At 39.6% G+C, this 21,687-nt stretch overlaps 1 protein-coding gene across 18 annotated transcripts in view; it reads left to right on the top strand.

The window, feature by feature from the left end:
* Positions 1-21,687, top strand: part of rbfox1 (RNA binding fox-1 homolog 1) — a 1,725,607-nt gene that overhangs the window by 1,549,920 nt on the left and 154,000 nt on the right. For all 18 annotated transcript variants that reach the window (XM_043711602.1, XM_043711606.1, XM_043711616.1 and 15 more), the window contains 2 exons: positions 14,061-14,204; positions 18,543-18,596. In XM_043711602.1, the coding sequence (XP_043567537.1) occupies positions 14,061-14,204; positions 18,543-18,596 (198 nt within the window). The remainder of the gene's footprint in view (positions 1-14,060; positions 14,205-18,542; positions 18,597-21,687) is intronic.

The following is a 21,687-nucleotide window of genomic DNA, read 5'->3' as shown; positions in this document are numbered from 1 at the left end:
TTATGTGCTGTAATGTTTTCAAGTGATCATCTTAACTGCTTCTTAAGTGTTGTTAAGTTCCTGCCTCAACCGCGCTCTCGGTCAATGAGTTCCAGATACCCACCACCCACTGAGTGAAGAAAACTCGTCCTAAATCTCCTCTCAACCTCCCACCCTCTACCTTAATTCTGTGCCCTGAGCTTATCAATCCCTCTATTAAGGGAGAAATGCTTCTTCCTAAATACCTTACCTGTGTCTGTAGGAGTTATGTACACACCAATCAGAATTCCCATAAAGAAAACAACCCCAGCCTATCTAGTCCCCCTTGACAGCTGAAACGCTCCAGCCCAGGCAACATGCTGATGAATCTCCTTTGCCTCACCTCTAAAGCAATCACAGGGTTCCTTTAATCGGCAGCCAGAACTAAACACAGTACCTCAAGCTGTGGCCCGAACTAACGTCATGTACAACTCCATTATAACCTCACTGCTCTTATAGTCAGTGCCTTGACTGATAAAGGCAAATGTCCCATATTGCTTCTTAACCACCATGTCCATCTGCTCTGCTGCCTCAAGAAGCTGTGGACATACACACCAAGCACTCACTGATTGCCTGTGCATTCAAGGTACCACCATGCATTGTTAAAAATCACACAACACCAGATTATAGTGTAACAGGTTTATTTGAAATCACTAGCTTTCGAAGTGCTTCTTCATCAGATAGTTGTGAAGCAGAATCATAAGACACGTATGATTCTGCTCTACAACCACCTGCTGAAGGAGCAGCGCTCTGAAAGATAGTGCTTCCAAATAAACCTGTTGAACTATAACCTGGTGTTGTGTGATCTTTAACTTTGTCCACCCCAGTCCAATACCGGTATCTCCAAATTATGGCTACCATTCATCGTGTACTCCCTTGCTTTATTAGTCTTCCCAAAATGTATCACCGGATTAAATTTCAGTTGCCAGTGTTTTGCCCACCTGACCAGCCATCCATACCATCGAGTAATCTGAAGTCATTCCTACCAACTATTTGCCATAAAACCATTTCTCATGCCACCTGCGAACTTACCGAAGATATGTCCTTATTCATGTCTAGATTGTTAATTGTTGCACCACACCGAATCCTGTGACATGCCACCAGACACAGGATTCCAGTCACAAAAACAGCCTTAAACCATCACCCTAGGCCTTCTGCCACTGAGCGACTTTAGGATCCAATTGGCCAAATTGACAGGGATTTCATGAGCTCTTACTTGACGTCTCCCTTGCAAGACTTGTGAAAACCCTTGCTGAAACCATGTTGATTACATTGACTGCAATACTCTCACCCACACATCCTATTACCTCCTCAAAAAATTCAAATCTATCTGACATGGTCTTCCCCCATGCTGACTAGTTTTAGTTAATCCTTGCCTCTCCAAGTGGAGATAAAGTTTTGTCGCTCAGAACATTTTTCCAATCTGTTTCTTACCAGTGGGAGGTCATCAGCCCATTGTTACCTTTGTAGTCACAAGAGATTACAATCCAGTCTGTTTAAAGTTTCTTTGACACTATAAGCGTTACATTCCATTGATTTCTCTGTCTGGACAGCTACATAATTTATGTGTGCTGCCATTTTTGACTTTTAAAAAATTTAGATTTTGAAATTATCAGTTTAAAAATGACAACAGTGCTTTTGGGGTTTGGATCTGTCATTTTAAGGCCAGTTAAGTGTATCAGGAATTTGTAGACCCGCTGCCCAAGATTATTTCCCAATGTAAATTTGAAATGGAAAATTGTGAGTGGCCAGACTGTAATCTCAAAATGAACACAGGCAATAGATGATATTGTACACAACCAGTAGATGAGGATGTGCACTGATAATGTACACGGCCAATGGATGAGGATGTACTCTGATAATGTACATGGACAATAGATGAGAATGTACACTAATAATGTATACAGCCAATGGATGAGGATGTACACTGATAATATGCACGGCTAGTGGATGAATATATACACTGATAATGTACACGGCCTGAGGATGAATATATACACTAATAATGTACATGGCCAGTGCATGCATATAAACACTGATAATGTGCACGGCCTGTGGATGAATATGTACACTAATAATGTACACGGCCAGTGGATGAAAATTTACTTGGCCCTTGGATGAACTTGCACACTGACAATGTACATGGCCAGTGGATGAATATGTAACTGATAATGTACACGGCTAATCAATGAGGATATACACTGATAATGTGCACGGCCAGTGGATGAATATGTACACTGATGATGTACAAGGCCCGTGGATGAATATGTACGCTGATAATGTACTTGACCCATGGATGAAAATGTACACTGATAATGTACATGGCCTGTAGATGAATATGTACACTGATAATGTACACGGTCAATGGACTAATATATACACTGATAATGTACACGGCCAGTAGATGAATCTATACAAGGACAATGTACATGGCCCGTGGATGAATATATACACTGATAATGTACATAGCCCATGGATGAATATATACACTGATAATGTACACGGTCAGTGGACTAATAGATACACTGATAATGTACATGGCCCATGGATGAATATATACACTGATAATGTACACGGCCAGTGGATGAATCAACACAAGGATAACATACACGGCCAGTGGTTGAATATGTACACTGATAACGTACACAGCCAGTGGATGTGGGTGTAACTGATAATGTACATGGCCTGTGGATGGATATGTACACTGATAATGTACATGGCCAGTGGATGTGGGTGTAACTGATAATATACTTGGCGCAGGGATAAGAATGCAGACACTGGTTGGTCAGATGGCACAGTTGTAGCTGCCTTTGGAAAACTGGCCAACTATTGTTGGAGGAGAAACAAAATTTACAAAATAAAGATGGTAATCTGCAATTTATAATTTTAAAATATGACTAATACATCTGAATATCCTTAAAGCGTGTAATGCCATTGGAGAGTAGTAAATGGTAGTGTATCAAAAGCTGTGTTGTTTCACCTCAGAAAGGCAGATGACAGGGGATCGACGTAATACTTGTCTTCAAATTCCAGCTGCTTTCGAGCAAGTGAGCAGTGCTGTATGGTGGATATTGGTATCATTTCAGAGGGAAGGGCATAATATCAAATCTCCTCATGGGAAGTTTTGGAAAGTGTTACCATTCAGAAATCCCACATCAACAGAGATTGGTGTCAAATTCAGATTTCAGTTTCAAAGTGCAGGTGTGTCATGTTCAGGAGAGTGTGCATCTGTATTACAGGGAGTACCCCAGCTTTCCTTTTAAGGCCCTAAGGTGTATTCCTGTCCTCTTGGCCTCATGAAGAAAAAAGATGAAAATCATGACTATGGTGGGCATCATTTCAGCTGGATCCCCGAACTCACTGACTCCCCCTGATGCGAACCATCACAGATATCCACTCGGGCCACTCAGTTCAAATAAAGGTCTCTGAAATTTTGGGAAGGTGCCTTTCCCACCTCATCCAGTGCGTATATTAACATTAAGATGAGTCAGTTCCAGGTGCTTCTGGAGAGGGTAAAGAATCTCATCAAAGGCTTTTTGTGGAAAACATAAGCTCATGATATGATAGCTTTAACTTATTAACATGAATAGAAGATGAAATGGATGCTGATCTGATTGGCAAGATGTGACTAGCAGAGTCCCACCTGTGTATATATATTGTGTATTTAACGTCTTGCAATTTTTGTCAATGATTTAGAGGAGGGAAAAGAAGGCCAAATTGTAGCTAAATTCATAGACGTTACCAAGATAGATTGAAATATATTTTGTGAAAAGGACAGAGGGAGATTGGAGATGGATATAGATAGAGTGAGTAAGTGGGCAAAAATCTGACAGATGGAGTATCATTTGCGAAAATGTGAAGGTCTTTTATTTGCAGGAAAAATAAAAACACAAAATATTATTTAAATGAAGAAGGACCACAGAATTCAAATGTGCAGAGGAATTTAGGTGTTCTAGGACATGCTCGCAAAAGGTTACTATGCTGGTACAGCATGTATTCAAGAAGGCAAATAGGTCTGTCTTTTGTTATGAGCAGAACTGAACTTAAGAATAATTAAATAATGTTTCAGTTTTTCAGGGCATTCATGAGACTACATCTCGAATACTGAGCACAATTTCCCTTATTTAGTGAAGGAGGTAGATGCGTTGCAGGAAATTCAGAGCAAGCTTACTGGACTGATACACAGAATAGGTGGATTGTTTTATGGCAATAAATTGGACAGGGTGGGCTAGTTTCCACTGGAGTTTAGAAGAATGAAGGGTGACTTGATTCAAGTGTATGAGATTCTGAATGGCCTTGACAAAGTGTGTTTCTCATGTTGGCCAGTCCAGAACTAGAGGGTATTATTTTAAAATTAAGGGTCACCCTTTTCAGAACAGCGGTGAGGAGTTTTTGTTTCTCCCAGGAGGTTTTGCGACTTTATAACTCTCTGCCTTTCAGAAGGCAGTGGAGGTGAGCCTCATTCAATATGTTTGAGGCAGAGGAGGATAGATTCTTCTTCTCCAAAGGAATCCAAGATTATCAATGGCTGAACAGGCTTGAGTGACTGATTGTAGTCTACGTCTGCTCCTATTTTGTATGTTCACATGTGCATAAGTAACCTGGGTCATTTTACCTGCCCACACAGGTGGCTTGAGTTAAAATTGTCTTTTAGAACAGTTGTTAATCTTCCAACAATTGACTTACGTTTGATATGACAATATCATCCATTTACCTTGAAATTATAAAATATTTTAAATAAGTGCACTTGCACTGGTTTTAATTATTTAAATTCTTACTGTGCTGCAATACAGCAAAATGTATTACAGGTCCTAATTGAACTTTAAAGTTGAATCACTTAGCATAGCTATTCAGAAATAAGATTATCATTTTCCATCTAACAATGAAGCCGGATGCATTATACTCTTTGAAATATTATCTGCTAACTATTTCAATAAGCATAAAGTAAATTGAATTTCATTTCTGGATTCTCTGCTACATTTAATAGGAAAATATGTTTGTTAGTAGGACAACTGGCAAACTGCTCTTGGCTGATTAAATTATTGCTTGTGGTGTACTGTTTCTGCATGATACCATGTAATCTGGTCAGAGTTGAATGAAATGGCGCTAAAGATTATAGAATTTTAAACCCCAGTGAGTTGCAATAGTGACCACTTTATTCTACAAATATGACATATTTTAGGCTTGTTCTAAATCTATCCACGTGCTGTTACTCCCTAACCACAAAAATGCTCACTTTCCTAAATCAGAAAGGTGAGTTTGCCCAATTTTATTTGCAAAAGAAAAGTCGTCATAAAATAACTAAAAGTAATTACAAAATATTTCAACTTGGACACTACGGAAAATGCAACGTTTCGCTATTGAGCATATCACACTTTTGGGTGCCTCAACCCAATTGCAGTACAAATGACATTTACTTTATTCATTCAGTGAAATGCATACAATTGGTGGGATTCCATAAGTTACTAATATTTTAGTACACTATGGCTGGAGCATCTTAGATGGTGGCTTTACCCCACTCTGCCTTTGAGGCAGCTTCCCCCAAGCTTTAGTATGTCCCTTCTCCTGCAGTCCTGGACTTTGGAATGTGTCAGTTATGCAGTAGTTGGTTAAAGAGAGGAAGTAGTGGAGGCTGGTATAATTGCAACATTTAAAAGGCATCAGGATGGGTTTATGGATAGGCAGGGTTTGGAGGGATATGGGTTGGGTGCTGGCAAATGGAACTCGATTAGGTTGGGATAACGGGTCGGCATGGACGAGTTGGACTGGAGGATCTGTTTCCGTACTGTATATCTCTATGACTCTATGACAGCTCTTTACACTGGAACACCAACATTTTCCATGCTGTACATCTCTATGACTCTATGCTTCCAACAGACCAAAGAGGACTTTCACCGAGTTTATGGTGCCTCATCTACAGTTGATGTTCATTTTAGTGCGCTTGCGTAGGAACAGCCACTGGAGCACAGGGTCCTGAGTCACGGAGCTGCTCAAGGCGAACCTTTCTAAAAATTATTACATCGCTCTCCAAGCCTTCTTTACAAAGGCACATTCCAGATGGGGATGGGAAATGGTCTCAAGTTTTCCCAAATTGCACACGATAGAGGTGTTCACATTACGCCCAAATTTCTGAGCGCACAGATATCTTTACCTGCAATGACTAGTAGCCAATTGAAGTCTGACCTGAATCTATTTCTCCAGTTGATGCAATTACCTTAAATTCTTTTAAATTCAATTTACTTTAGTCTAAGCTCAGTGACCTATAGATGAAGAGAAAATACCTGTGTAGCTTCAGTTCATTTATAGCTCACAGGTCACATGCAACAACGGGAGAGTCTTCTGAAGTCAATGTAAAAGTAGGCCCGAAATGGCCTCTTTGTGATGCACTGTTTGTGTCCCTACTTTTATGCCAAAACTTCTGGCTTCAAGTCCCACTTGCTCCAGAGATGTATTATGTCTGAATAGAATTTTTAAATTATGAATTAGAAAGTTTAAAGCAGATTCTGGAGAGGACAAAAGACGTGCTAAACCTGGTAGTGGCTCTTGTGGTGCAGTGGTAGTGTTCCCTAGCTCTGAGCCAAGAGGTCCCAGGTGTCTCCAAAGGTGTTTCACAACATGTTCGAAGATGAAAGCATCAACATCTATCCGTTGAAGTATGACTCAGTTCCTATTGTTCCCACTCACTACTTTGTGATATTGGGAATGCTGTGTTTTAGTTATGAATCAATTCCTTTCAGTAGTGTGGTTGATTGCACTAATTCATGGAGGATTTTATATTGAGGTGTGAACTAATGAAGCTTGTATATAAATTCATGTCACTAAAACTGGATTGTAATCAGCTAACTCTTAACATATTTTACCAGTGTGCCATTAACAGAAATTCCACTTTGCTATGTTCTATTACTGCAAACCAGGACTTCAAACAAATAATTCCTGCCTTGAAATTCTTGTAGTCCGTAAACTATTTCAAATAATGATCATCACAGAAGTGAGCTGTGATCTCTTTGGAATATGAACTGTGGTCCAGAGAAATCCTTCAGGTTTGTAAAACAAATGGCTGTCACCGTGTAAATACTTTATTCATGCAGACTACATCATGTCATCTCAATTAATGTACTAGATCACATGTACAGAGGTACCAACTGCCCAGCATTTGATTATGTCCATAAAATGTTTACTGTAATTTGAAGTGTGGCAAACCAAGATGTGAAATTCAGTGATGTAGGAATTATTTTTAAAACAATGCAATTAAAGCAAGGATTTATCTTTGATGTTTGTGGGCTGACACTGCCACAGAGACAGAAATACTCCATCCAGATTTCGAAAGGATAGTGGCCTGCTTTGTTTACAGAATGAGTGGACTTGGTTGCAAGTGAATTGCTTTGCTGAATCAGCTAATGTGACGTTTGATAGCGATTCCACTGAGTCTGAAAGGTGCTGCACGATTATCTGTGCCTTCATTTATATAGCACCGATACATACAAAAGCTGGGTTCAGTAACTAAACCGGGAGCAAATGCTCTTGGAAAACGTGGCCTGTGTTAGGAAATATAAAGGGTTATTCACAATCAGCACTCCTCCTGGAGAGTGCCACTTTCCAAGAATACAGCTCAGAAAATGGCGAGTGTATAGTCAATGATTTTCTTTCCATTAAATGTAATGTACACACAAAATGTCATGTCTGTGACTGTGCACACCTGATGCCTCAAAGAGTCACTTCTTGTATTCTCCTCGCGCGGTTAGGAATGCTGTCAGGCACGTGCAGTGCAGCCAGTTTCTCCTTTGAAGAAAAAGAACAAGAAAAGGACACGTGATGCCAGAAGTGCAGAGATTCGCAACATGGATGGAATCAAGAAACAATGCAGGAAACAAACTTGCAAGCCACAGGACCCTCTTTGCAGTCAACACGCTAAACATAATGATACACTGGGCATTGAAAGTTACATGAAATTAAATGTTGCATGGATTTGGGAGAGTAAAGGATAAAAGTACTCTCATGTTTATAATGAGTGTATTATTTTGGAACTTGTAGTGACTGGCTGAAAATGAAAGGTGAAATGTGTCCGAAAGCTGTGGGGAGGCGGGGGGGGGGGGTTGCAAAAACCTTACAATTCTACATAAAATAGCAGAGTTCCAGAGGAAAGCACCTTAGCAGACATATTGTGAATACTTGATGTTCTATGTTCTACTAAAACAATGAGACAATTGAGTGACAAAACCTCTGTTATTTACAAGCAAGACATGGGAGACTAACTGGAAATATTACTGAACTGAAAAATTTAGCAATTATGTGCAGTTTCAGGAAATGGCATGACTCTTCGATTAAGTGTGGGATTAGATGCAGGTAAAATATCAAATATTCCCCAAAAAATGGGTGGGGGCATTACAATATGCAGATAACCTATACTTGTTCCTTGAAAAGCAGAAATACACAAACAGTATGCTGTACGTTGATTTACATCATAGCTGAGTGCAGGGTAGAATGAAGGCGCTGCTGAATGACTCCATGCATAAGCAGAGATTCACATTGTGCAAGGCTAGCACTCCTTAAAGTTAGCTCCTGGGTTCAAGTCCCACCTGCTGCAGAGGTGTGAACTAATAGTTCAGAACAGATTAATTAAACATATCCCTGGGTTTGAGCGGTGTGCAATGTATTTGGAGCAGGTGCTGGAAATAGCTGAGGAAGACACTTAGAGCAGGAAGAGCACTGACAAATGTCACTGCAGGTCAGGAAGTACAATCCGAAGTTTCACAAATGCACCAGCAGAGAGCTTTGGTGCAAGAAGTAGACATGACTGGGAAGCCTTCTATTCATAAGGGCACACCAGATAATTCTGCAAAGATTTCTGGAGAAGATAACTGGAACAGCCAAGAATTGTAGTCTCAAGGATTTGATGGTGGTGCTGCAAGAGCTTTGATGAACCCAACTCCTCTCAATGAGTTGGCAAAATCAAAATCAAATGATGTTTCCTTGTATAGTGTCTGTACCATTCACCTCACAGCTCAATTCATCACCCTTCCTTCAGTCAACTATCAACAATCGATTCTGGTTTACTCATAGGATGTGTGTATTGCTAACCACCAGCCCATTGTTGCCCATCTTCCCTTCCCTTGAGAACGCAAGCATGACCTGCCTTCTTGAATCATTGCAGTCCATCTGATGTTAATACATTTACTGTGCTCGGAGAGTAGGAACTCCAGGATTTTCGAAACTGCTTTGCCACCTCCTATCAAACGAGCAGCCAAGAAGGAAAAGGAAAAGCTGGAGTAAACTAGTCTGTCTATCCCTGTCCATCAGTCTATCTCTGAAGAATTCATTGGAGTGCAGTTTGTTTTGCATAAGATGGTGTTGGAGATGGCATGAAGCTTCATACAAGCTGAAGCTGTCATATGTTCTTAGATGGGGAAATAAGGTGTCTACTTCGAGATCCTCATGGAAAAAGATATACCATCATTGCCTCCTGATCGTTTAGTTAATATGTCAAACTGGCCATTGTATTCTGTACCTAAAGATAGTTACATATCCAGATACACAAGTGTGCATTCTGGCTCACACTCAGCAGTGATCATCCTATAAGCAGGGTTAACCAAGTGGGCCCTTCGACTCAGTATAAAAAGGAGGAAAAGGCTCTTGTCATGTCATGGTAACATCTCGACCTCTGAGCCAAGAGGCTTGGGTTCAAGTCCCACTAGCTCTAGAGTTGAGGAGGAACATCTCTGAACAGTTTAATTAAAGAATACCTACATTTGTATCCTCAGCAAACTCAATAACTTCCTGTTGGCCATTCCAAAATGGCAACTGGGCTTATTGTTTCAGTCGCTGCTTGCCAATCATAATATCGGAGATTTGCACAATGAGGTCAGACTGCTGACCTGATATTGTCACATCATTTTCTTTTGTAAATTAAGAGGAAAGGGCTTTTCTAGTGCAGGCATCATGTTCCAACCTTTGGGCAAGAAGGTCCAGGTTCAAGCCCCACCTGCTCCAGATATTTCATAAAATATTTAAAATTGAAGGGTTAGGGCTCCTGTGGCTTCCCAAGGGACTAAGCATTTTATTTTGTGTCCCTTTCAACCTTCTCCAGTAGCATGTCCTGTCCAGGACCTTATCTCAGCCATCTGCAGGAGAGCTCATTTGTAACCCTGCTGTCTGGTGAATTCTCTCATGTGACCCTGCATTCTAGCTGGATTACGCTCCTGACCAACATCTCACCATGTGCAGGCCTGGCCTCTCATCAGTCTTTTAAAACACCAACAGTTCCAGTGTCTGACTGGCCACTGAGAGGGACATTTTAAGACTGTGTCCCTGGGACTATCATTCTCTTCTCAGTTTTCCTCCTCTGTCTGGCAAGGTTGCAGTGTTTCGGTATCTGAATAGTAAAGGCACAATCCAAGGTTGTCAAGATGGGGTGGTGGGGTGAGAAAGTAAGAGGGTTATGCTTACTCCATTGTGATATTGTAAAGCAGAAGAGTGTGATGGATGAGGGGAACTGGGATGTGATAAGAAGGATTAGGTTTGAAGATGCTGTCATCTTCAATGATTTCAACTCAGCCAGTTGTCATAGATCTAGCATAAGCTGTTAAAATAATAGCCAGTACCAACACTGCTATGTTATACAGGCATGCCTGACCCATTCCAATCAGTTTCTGCTGCTTCTAGTTCTGCAAAAGAAAGAAAAGTATGTCAGTGAATGCAGTGTTAGCTGTTTGGCGAAAGGTGTGTGTGTGTGAGTAAGAGATGGCAGCGGTGCTCAGTGTGTAAAGGAGGGGTGAATTTATCCATGCTAAGTAGATGTCATGATTGATAGAGATTGGTGGTAAATGAATGACAGTTGTACAATATATTGAGTCATGTGCAAGACTACTGGGACAGTAAAGGTACTTTCACTCAAATTAATCATTCATCTGAGGTAACTGAATTTCTTGCAGTACTGCATCCACATTGCCAGGTCGCAACTAGCAGCATTGACCTTCATGATTATTGGATCCTTGCCTGCCTCTTGATCACCTGTGGACAATCACATCTCTCCCTTCTCCATTCCCTGCACTGATGTCTCCAGCAAAACATCAGAAGGTCTTGGTGGCCATTTTAATTTTTTAAAAGAACTTGACTTCATCCCAAGGGCGTACCTCCATGTTGAGACAGAGGTACACAGGGTGGTTAAGAAAACATTTAGCATGCTTATCTTCATTGCTCAGATCTTTGAGTATAGGATTTGGGACATCATTTTGAGGTTATACAGGATGTTAATGAGGCCTCTACTGGAGTACCGTGTGCAATTTTGGTAACTCTGTTATACAAAGTATATTATTAAACTGGAGGAGGTTCAGAAAAGATTAACTAGGATTTTGCCAGAAATGGATGGTTTGAGATATAAAAATAGACTGGAATGACTGGGACTTTTTTTACTGGAGCATAGGAGGTTGAAGGCTGAGCTTCTTCAGGTTTGTAAAATCATAAGGGGCATAGATAAGGTGAAGATTAAATTCCCTACAGTGTGGAAACAGGCCTTCGGCCCAACTAGTCCACACCGGCCGTCTGAAGAGTAACCCACCCAGACCCATTTCCCTCTAACTAATGCACCTAACACTATGGGCAATTTGGCGTGGCCAATTCACCAAACTGCACATCTTTGGACTGTGGGAGGAAACCAGAGCACTCGGAGGAAACCCACGCAGACACAGGGAGAATGTGCAAACTCCACACAGACAGTCACCCAAGGCTGGGATCGGACCTGGGACCTGGTGCTGTGAGGCAGCAGTGCTAACCACTGAGCCGTCTTTACCCTAGGGGAGGGAGTTCAAAACTAGGGCCATATTTTTAAGGTGAGAGGACAAAGGTATTAAAAGGGACAAGAGGAGCAACTTTTTTACGCAGAGAGTGGCTCATGTGTGGAATCAATTGCCAGAGAAAGTCACGGATGCAGGTACCGTTACAATGTTTAATAGACATTTGAATAAGTTCATGAATAAGGAAAGGTTTGGAGGGATATGGGGCCAAACACAGGCAGATGAGACTAGTTTACGTTTGACACGTGGTCTGCATGGACTGGTTGGATTGAAGGGTCTGTCTGCATGGTGTATGACTCTATGATACGTCATCTTTCCATCTTGAACCTGCAGGTCCCTCTTCTCCAGATGAGGCTGTCAGTCTATCACTGGATGGACTCACATTGGCATGATAAGCCTGTGCTCTGCTCTGACCCTTTTAAAAATGCAGGTCAGCATGCCTGCAACATGGTGTGAGGTTGAGTCCCAGAACTAAATGCCAGCCCATTTCCCCACCCAGAATTGAAATGTTCCCTAATCCTAATTTCCCTTTATTTTCTCATACATGCTACGTATATCCTAAGCGTTTTTATATTTGTCCATGAAGCCCTATGTGAGACTTGCCTGTTCAAGATTGAGGAGCTCGAGGGAAAAACCCTAGATCAGAATATTCTGTGCTGCCCTAGGCATTACTGATGAGCACATCCAGTGTGCCTTGTCGTTTTAAATTTAATCACATTCCTTGGTCATGAACTGTCTAGAAGTGAATTGAACAGATAGAGCTGGCTGTAGGAGAAACTAGACAGCTGATTTGTCACGAACCAGCTGATTGACCAGAATTAAATGATAGAATTGAATTGTTTGCCTTTGATTGTAATGACTGCCTGATTACCATCAATTTTTATTTAAATTGCTGGAAATTGGCTATTTGGACAGCACAATAGGAAAGCTGTTATGAGGAAACTTGAAAGTTGATTTGCAAGACTAGAAAAACTGAATATCTGTTTTTCAGATAATGGCATTAGTTTGCTACTAAAGAATTTAACAGGTTTCACAGGAGAATAGAATTTCAATCATGTAGCTTCAATCACAAGATAACCTCACAGCATCAAAAAAAACAGAAAAATGCAATCTGAGCAGCACCATCTCTAATGAGGAGCACAGATAGCTCAGGAAAACCTCCGTTTTGAGATTTTCTACTGTGCTGCAGTCGGAATGAAAGATAGTCCACTGTAGAAGTTACTAAACAGAAAACTAAGACTAGAAACCTAGAAAATCTTAAATCAAAAGCTTCAGACATAGAAATAATCCTTCTGTGGGAGTAAGCATTGACAGTGCTTGTAATCTCCCAAGGCACATTTGGAGATGAGAATGAAATTATCATGTATCTAGATTTTTAAAACAAGGGAAGGAACAGTGCAGGGGTGATAATGCTTGATCACCTTTAAAAAACTTTGACAAAGAGACTAACAGAGTAGATGGGAAGAAGTAATGTGGATATATTTCACAATGACTTTAGTATGGTCGAAGGAAGCACATGGAGATTATTTGTGGAAGTTAAGGCCATGGAATTAATGGGAAAACATCAGACTATTTCAGGAAGGGGAAAGAGAGAGAGTAAGAATTGAGGGAAGTAACTCAGTCACTTGGGTTTGGTTCAGGTTAACTTACTGTGTGTATCATTTATTAATATTATATTAATTGTGTTCTGAAGAATAAATCAATGGAAAGTATTGATGGATTAAATATCTTGAGCACAAGTAACTTGGTTGCTATAATATATAAACTCTGCACAGATCAGTTTGGTATCCCTTCCTCTCCCAGATCAGAAAGGTGGAGCCAACATAGAGCTTGAAGTAATATTCCTGTGTGTAAAATTATTCAGGAATATGTGCTGGAGGTGAAATTCGTCAAGCAAATATTATACTGTGACCTTATCTGCTTTTTCCTGTAGATTTGGCAGATGTTAAAAATCCTGTAGAACTATTTGAAATTTTGAGAGTTATCCAGATGATCAGCTTACATACCTAGGTCAAGTTATCCTATAAAAATTGACCAGGTTATTAGCTTATTGTTAGTTGCAGGATGTTACTGGCAAGGAAAAGATTGCATATGTATCTGCAAATAATGATAAAATAGTATACAAAAGGATTGGGGAGTTGGGGACTTGCATTCCGAAAAAAATTTAATTCAGCAAATCTAAACACAACCTTTGTGGCAAATAACCTCAGTGCTGTTGTTTAATTCCTTTTTTTATGTGTTCCCCTATTTTAGCAGACAGATGATGCAGCGCAGACTGACGGACAGCAGCAAACGCAATCTACCGAAAACACAGATAACAAAACACAACCCAAACGGCTCCATGTCTCCAATATTCCATTCAGATTCCGAGACCCAGACCTCAGGCAAATGTTTGGCGTAAGTACAGTGATTTAATGAACTAAGTAGAAAGCATTATACTAAAAGCTGCAATCAAATGATCAAATTACAGTCAAGCCTGTCTTAAAGATTGTTGCAAAATGAGGCCAATTGTATAATGACCAGCTAATGTCAGACAGACCCGACAAAATGTTAATAATTCAAACTTGAAACGGAGACTACCTGTCTGGAAATGAAGTCAGTCCTAAAGATACTCATTATAGATTGGTTTGATTATCTGATTTTGTTTTTGTTTCCGCACTAACCATTAAGAAGACAGGTATGACTTTCAGTTACATGAGAAGTTATGTTGCAAACAGTGAAAAATGCTATGATTATAGAATTTCACACTTTTTAAATTTTAAGCTTTATGTTAAATTTAATAAAATCCTTCCCTGCATTGAGATTGTATTGATGGTAACTACATCAATCTATGCTGTTCCACTCATCTCCATGGCCCCCTCTAGTTCCAGTGCCAACTTTGCACCAATTCATGCTAACCAATGCCCCTTCATCTATCCATAGAGGCCTTTGTTCCCCCAACGTAAACTTAGTGGCAAATCATGACAGGACATGTCCCTACCCATTTCTCCATGTCCTTGCATTCTACATGACAACTCAATAAATATGGGCAGACCTCAGGCGCAATACTCATGAGATAAAATTGAATTTTAAGTATCTGTCTCAGCCTTCACTTGTGAAAAAGCTCTCATAAAGGCTCTTTCAAAGCATTTAAATCCCTTCAAGTACTTAATTACTTGTAAAAAACAGCATTTGTATTCATGAGCCCACATAAAAGTCAGCTAATCCCTTAACAACCTCTTAAACTCTCAGACACACTGTGAACTTATAGACCCCACTGTGATAATGACAGGTTGTTTATGGCAAACATTTAAGAAAATAGTTCACAACTCACAGCGAAGATCTATCACAATGCAAAAGAAGCATATAGGAAGGGAATCAACCAACCTGCTTAATTAAAGAAATTAAAGATAATTTCAAATTGAAAGAAAACATGTACAATGTAGCAAAAATTAGTGGCAAAATGGAAGATTGGAAAATATTTTAAAATAACAGAAGATTTGCAAAATAGGAAGAAAATAAACTATGAAATCATACAGGTAAGCAATTTAAAATCAGACAGTAAGAACTCAGTTAAACCCATACAAAATGAAGTCAGAAGCCAAAGTGAATGTTGACCCTTTGGAGAACAAGACTGAGGAAATAATAATGAAGAACCAAGAAATGGCAGAGGAGTTGAACTGTTTTCAATTGACTTGTGGGGCATGTGCATTGGTGACTGGGCCAAAATTTATTGCCCATTCCTAGTTGCCTTTGAACAGGTGGTGATGAGCTGCCTTCTTGAATTGCTGCAGTCCAAGTGCTACAATGCTAAATCTACAATGCTAGTAAGGAGGGAATTCTAGGGTTTTGACCCAGTGACACTGAAGGAATAGTGATATATTTCCATGTCAGAATGGCTTGGAAGGGAACATGCAGTTTATCGTGTTCCTATGTATCTGCTGCCCTTTTTCTTCTGGCTAGAAGTGGTCATGGGTTTGGAGGGTTCTGTAGATAGTACACACCGCTGCTGCTGAGGGTCAGTGGACGAGGGCGTGAACGTTGTGGATACACTGCCAATTAAGCAAGTTGATTTGTCAAGGTTCTTGAGTGTTGTTAGAGCTGCGCCCATCCAGACAAGTATTCCCTTCACACTTCTGAATTGAACATTAAAAAGGCTGTGTGATATAAAACAATGCTGCAATAGTTCCGTGTTGGTTATCAGTGCAACTATACTCAGAATGCCATGTGATATTCTACTCACAACAGAATAAAGGGAATATCACAACTATTAAAATAATACAGAAAAGAGCAACCAGAGGGATGTTACTGTAAGGCACTGAGCATGTTCTCACTCAAACAATGAAGCTGAAGAGTGTTAACCTTGTTATTTTTGAAGGGACCATATAGTGTAGCCGATGATAACTGTCCCACTTCATCCAGAACACAGTAGATCCAGAGAACTTGGCCTTCACTGGAAATGGGGGATAAACTTACAACTAATTTCAGAAACATCAGTAAGCAAGTGGCTCGTCTATGAAGCCACCTCCCAAACCAAATGGTGAAAGCAATGTATTATTGATTCATTCTAATGTATATTAGTGAGATTTCTTTTAAAAAATAAAGTTTGCAATACAGGCAGTAAATGTAATATGCTGGGAGAACAGATAACTTAGGTTTATAATTTCCAAAGCTCTGTACCCAAGGTGTTTCCTTGCCTTATCCTGGGCCTGTTTTTATTGGTTGATTAATTACCATGATTAATTAACAACTCATTTTGTATTGGGTTTCACATTCTACCTAGTTGGTATTTTTCATATCATTTTACCTGAAGCAATTTCCATGTGTGTACCTTACTGATTGAAAATATCTCTAGTCTTCATATAACACTGTTACTTATTTATGGGTGGACCCATCTGATTTTCTAAACCACATCTTAATAAGACAATTGCCAGAGGTTACCAACAGAGAACATACAGATCTGAGGTTAGAGACCTTCTGCTGAGAAGCATAAGGTAGCAATCTCAGTTTTGAGTTCCCCCATCTCTAACCCAGAATACAAGAGGATTGTTAATTTTGATTACATTAATCCTGATGACCATAAAGTGATGGCCTAGTAGTACAACCATTAGATGATTAATCCATCAACACAAGCAATACTCTGGAGAGCTGGTTTCAAATCCCATCACACAGATGGTGGAATTTGATTTTGATTTAAAAATCTGGGATTTAAAGTCTCACGTTGACCACGAAATCATTGCCGATTGTCAGAAAAAAAAACATTTCATTCACTAATGTCCTTAAGGGAAGAAAATCTGCCATCATTACCTGGTCTGGCCTATACGTGACTCCAGACCCACAACAATGTGGTTGACTCTCAACTGCCCTCTGGGCAATTAGGGATAGGCAATAAATACTGGCCTGGCCAGCAGCATCCATGTCCCATGAATGAAAAAAATAAGGCTATAAGATAGAGGAAAAGTAGGCCAGTCAGCCCTGGAGTCTGCTCCACCAATTAATGAAATCTCATGATCTTTAACTGATCTTTCCTGCCTTAACCCTATAACCAGTGATTCCCTTACTTGTTAAAAAATCTGCCTATTTCAGTCTTAAATATTTTCACTGATCCAGCCCAAACAGCCATCTGTGATAAAGAATTCCACAAATGTATGATCCTTTATTAAAAAATTTCCTTCTCATTCCTGCATTATATGGGTGACCCTTTATTCTGTGATTGTGCCCCCTGGTTCTCGGTCACCACAAGGGGAAGTAACCTCTCCACATCTACTCTGTCAAGTCTCCTACAAATCTTTCTTACCTCAATAAAGTTGTACCTCCATCTACTAAACTCCAATAAATACAAATATAGCCTATTCAACCTCTCCTCATAAGACAATTCCTTCATGATAGGTATCAAACTGGTGAGTCATTCTCTGGATTACCTCTAACACCAATGTAATGGAAATCTTCTTAGAAGAGTCATATCTGACTCAAAATGTTAAATTTGTTTCTCTCTACACAAATGCTTCCACACCTGCTGACTTTCCACAAAAGATATTATTTACTTGTTTGATCATTCACCTTAAAACATTTCTGTGAAATTCTGGTAGCCACTCAGCAACTCTTTATAAACGGGGCAAATGGCCAACAGAGCTTTAAGGTTTGAATTATTATTAAAACAACAGTCAGAAGGAGTTGCTTTCATATTCATTAATTCAGAACACTCTGAAGAAATGAGAGACCAATGCTTATCTTTACCTAGTGACCTCCTTTTGGAATTAAGTGGTCTTTCCATTTTGTGAAGTGTCCCCATCAATTTCTTCTATTTCTGAAATAGAATTCTGCTATGTACAAGGACAACAGTTGAGCTGTCAGAACAATATCAACAGCACTTTCTAGTCGCTAACCAGTGGTTTCAAAGTGTAATTGAGGAAGAGGACAAAATTATAAACATGCTGAGCTGGGATTGCCACTCAAGTCATATATTGTGTCAATATTCTGCAGCTAGATGCATGAGAAACAATGTACAAACTACTCAAAGGGCTGCCAGCTCATAAGAAACTGCACCACCCATTAGTCTGTGTTGTCAGAAGCAAGCAAAGTACAAGAGAAAGGTTTTGCCAATAGATTTAGCCTAAGTATAGTTACATATGTATTAATAATTTATTGTATTGATACTTTTAGTTGTAATTCTCAAAGTCACAACAATCACTGGATAATTTGATGTTACAATATTATGATTTTGTACTAAAGGCAATCTTTGTGATTCCTTTCCAGCAATTTGGTAAAATCTTAGATGTTGAGATAATTTTTAATGAAAGAGGGTCTAAGGTAAGTTGTTCCTTTCACTATGTTTGCATGCTGGTAAATTGTATCTGATTTCATGAAAGCAGATAGTTATAAAAAAGGAGGAACAACTGAACTGATTGAGTGGCTGGATCAGATTTTTATTTGCACTGATTTTATATTCTTTGATTCAAGTATTCTATTCAAATTGTTACATTTGAAGTGGTCTCGATATTCTTTGTGTACAGTATTGAATATTTCTTCTTTGGTAAATTATTTTTGAGAACAGTAATTTTTATCCTGAAATATTACAATTTCTAGGGGAATTATTAACTTTAATGCGAAAAGATGCTTGCATATATTACACTGAAAAAGATAATACTTTTCAAGTCATTAAACTGGGTAAAGAGAAAATGATTTACGGCAGTTCAGTTCCCTCCAGCGCTGAAACTATTGTTTCCTTTATGTGCATGACTCTGCTGTTCACATTACAATCCAGTGAAAGGAAAATATTTGTACTTCAGAAAGTGGAGAAGTTTTTGCGTGTTTGGACCATATTGCAAATTTATTCCATCAATTTTCAAAGCAGCCTGTTGGGTGGGTCGGAGCTGGGGGGGGGGGGGCGGCGGTGATGGTGACGAAGAGACACAGGGGTCGAGATCACAGGCCGATGCCTCAAGTAGCCTGCACTTAATGCAGTGCTGCGAGGATTGTGGGAGCTCTTGTTATTTGTCCCTTCCAGATGATGAATTCTGCAACTAAATTCATTCAATCCAGACAAGACCCAATAAATTTGGCATAGCTCTTTTATCGATTGAATGCTGCAGCATTTAAACACAAAGAAAAGGCATCTTCTTGAGCACCAGAACTCTGGAATCAGTGCAGTTAGGCTGGAAAGCTGGAAGTCTGCTGCCTTTCTATTGTTTGTTGCCTTCTTGGGAGCTTTTCTGAGGAGTTTCATTACTGAATGCCTTGAGCTGCTGTGCAATAATTATGTCAATTTTCATTATCATTTTCATTTTGTGAAAGCCACTGCTTCATGTTGCTTGACTTTTTCCCATGTGCAGAAAGGAACCAAGGAAACTGCTTCTGGAAGCCTGCTTTCCCAAATATCATTTGCTTATGTAGAACAGAGATCAATTTTAGGAAGCTCTCATGACTATGTATTCACTTGCTGTCTTTCTGTGAGTACAAAAACATTGCAACAAGTTTAAGTGAGTGGCATGAGGATGCAAGCATTAGCTAAAAGAAAATGCTGCACATAGATGTAATAAACCATTTGAAAATTATGCCCCCAGCAAAACTACATTGGAAGACTGAAATTCTGGGGAAATTCCAGACCTCGTGTTATGTCCCACTCAGAGAGGAAGAAAAACCTTAATGATGGGAGAGGGGTGAACCAGGTTGATACTATCTGCCAAATTGCATTCCACCAGGAGTTTGTGCTGTTTCCCTTTCATAGAAATAGACCATTTTTCATCTCCCCAGATAGAACAGAGAAAGCATATGCAAACATCTGAACAAGGATAGAGAGCTGCTCACTCAGTCCTTCACCCCTGCTCTGTCATTCAATAGGTTCATGGCTAATCTGATTTTAACCTCAACTCTACATTCCTGTATATCCCCAATAATTTTTCATCCCCTTGGTTAGCAATAATCTATCTACCTCTGGCTTTAAAATATTGAAAGAGTCGATATCCGCTGCCTTTTGAGGAAGGGAATTCCAAAGACTCAGCCCACTGAGAAAGAAAAAAAAGTTTCCTCTTTTCTGTTTTAAATGCAATATTCTTATTTTTAAACTACAACCCCTAGATCTAGATTTTCCCACAAGAGGAAATATGCTCAGGATCTTATATGTTTAAGGTAAGTCATCTCTGACTCCTGTAAACTCCAGAGACAGAGGCTTTTCTTCATAAGGCAATTCCTGGTACAGGAATCTCTGAACAGCTTCCAATGCATTAACATCCTTCTTTAAACATAAGTGTCTGGTATTGTACACAGGACTCCAGATGCCACCTAACCAATACCCTCTATAACTGAAGCATAACCTCCTTATTCTTGCATTCAGTTCCACTCTCAGTAAGCCAGAGCATTCTATTCCTTTTCCTGACTTCATGCTGTACCTGCATACCAACCTTCTGCGATTCATGCACTTGGATACCTAGTTTCTGCATCTCAGAACTCTGCACTCTCTCACCAGTAAAATAACATGCTTCTTTTTTATTCTTTCTGGCAAAATAGACAAATTTGCACTTCTGCACAAAGTACTCCATTTGTCAGACCTTTGCACACACTTAACCAATCCATAGCCTTGTGTTGGCTCCATATGTCTTCTTGGAAACTAACTTTCCTACCTATCTTTGTGTCATTCCTGCAACTTTATGTTGATGTCATTATTTTAGAATCAGAGAACAAAAATAGTCCTTAAAAGTCCAGATATTTAAAAATTTGTAGTGGTCATTGCCTGTTGGAGAGGGCTGCAATCCAAGACAACATCTATTTACATCAATATTTCGCTGTTTTTTACCCTGAACATTTGAATTCTGAGGAAAGGTTATTCTTGTGATGGTAGTCAAGAGGCTGGATCAACTGACTGTGAAGTCACAGCATCATAGAACAGTACAGCACAGAATGAGACCATTCAGTCCATTAAATCTTTGTAAATTCTATTTTAAAATTGAGTCCCAGCTCTTTCACACAATAATCCAGTCAGTCTCATTTTCTGCTCTTTCTCCATACCACTGCAGCTTTACTTTTATCCTTCACATAGTTATCAGAATCCACCAACTCTCAGGCATTACTATACAAATCCTCACCACTCATTGCATAAAGAAGTATTTCCTCCTGTTGCCACTGATAGTTTGACAGTCACCTTAAATTTGTATGTCTGGTTATTAACTCTTCTGCCATTGCAAAAGGTTTCTGTTTATTTACTCGATCTAAACCCTTTGTGATTTTAAAGACCCCTGTCAAATCTCGTTTTCAAATTCTCAATTCTAAGGACAGCTCCAGCTCTCTGTGTAACTGTAATCCCTGGAACTATTTGGTTAAATCTCTTTTGTAGCCTTACCAGAGTTGGCCTGCTGGAGCAAACTTGTGTTTTACGGGAGTTTAGAATAATGTCCTGTCTTTTGAA

This window comes from Chiloscyllium plagiosum, chromosome 21, assembly GCF_004010195.1.
Source record: "Chiloscyllium plagiosum isolate BGI_BamShark_2017 chromosome 21, ASM401019v2, whole genome shotgun sequence".
Classification (NCBI taxonomy): Eukaryota; Metazoa; Chordata; class Chondrichthyes; order Orectolobiformes; family Hemiscylliidae; genus Chiloscyllium; species Chiloscyllium plagiosum.
Note: the sequence above shows the minus strand (reverse complement) of the source record. Positions and strands in the feature narration are given on the sequence as shown.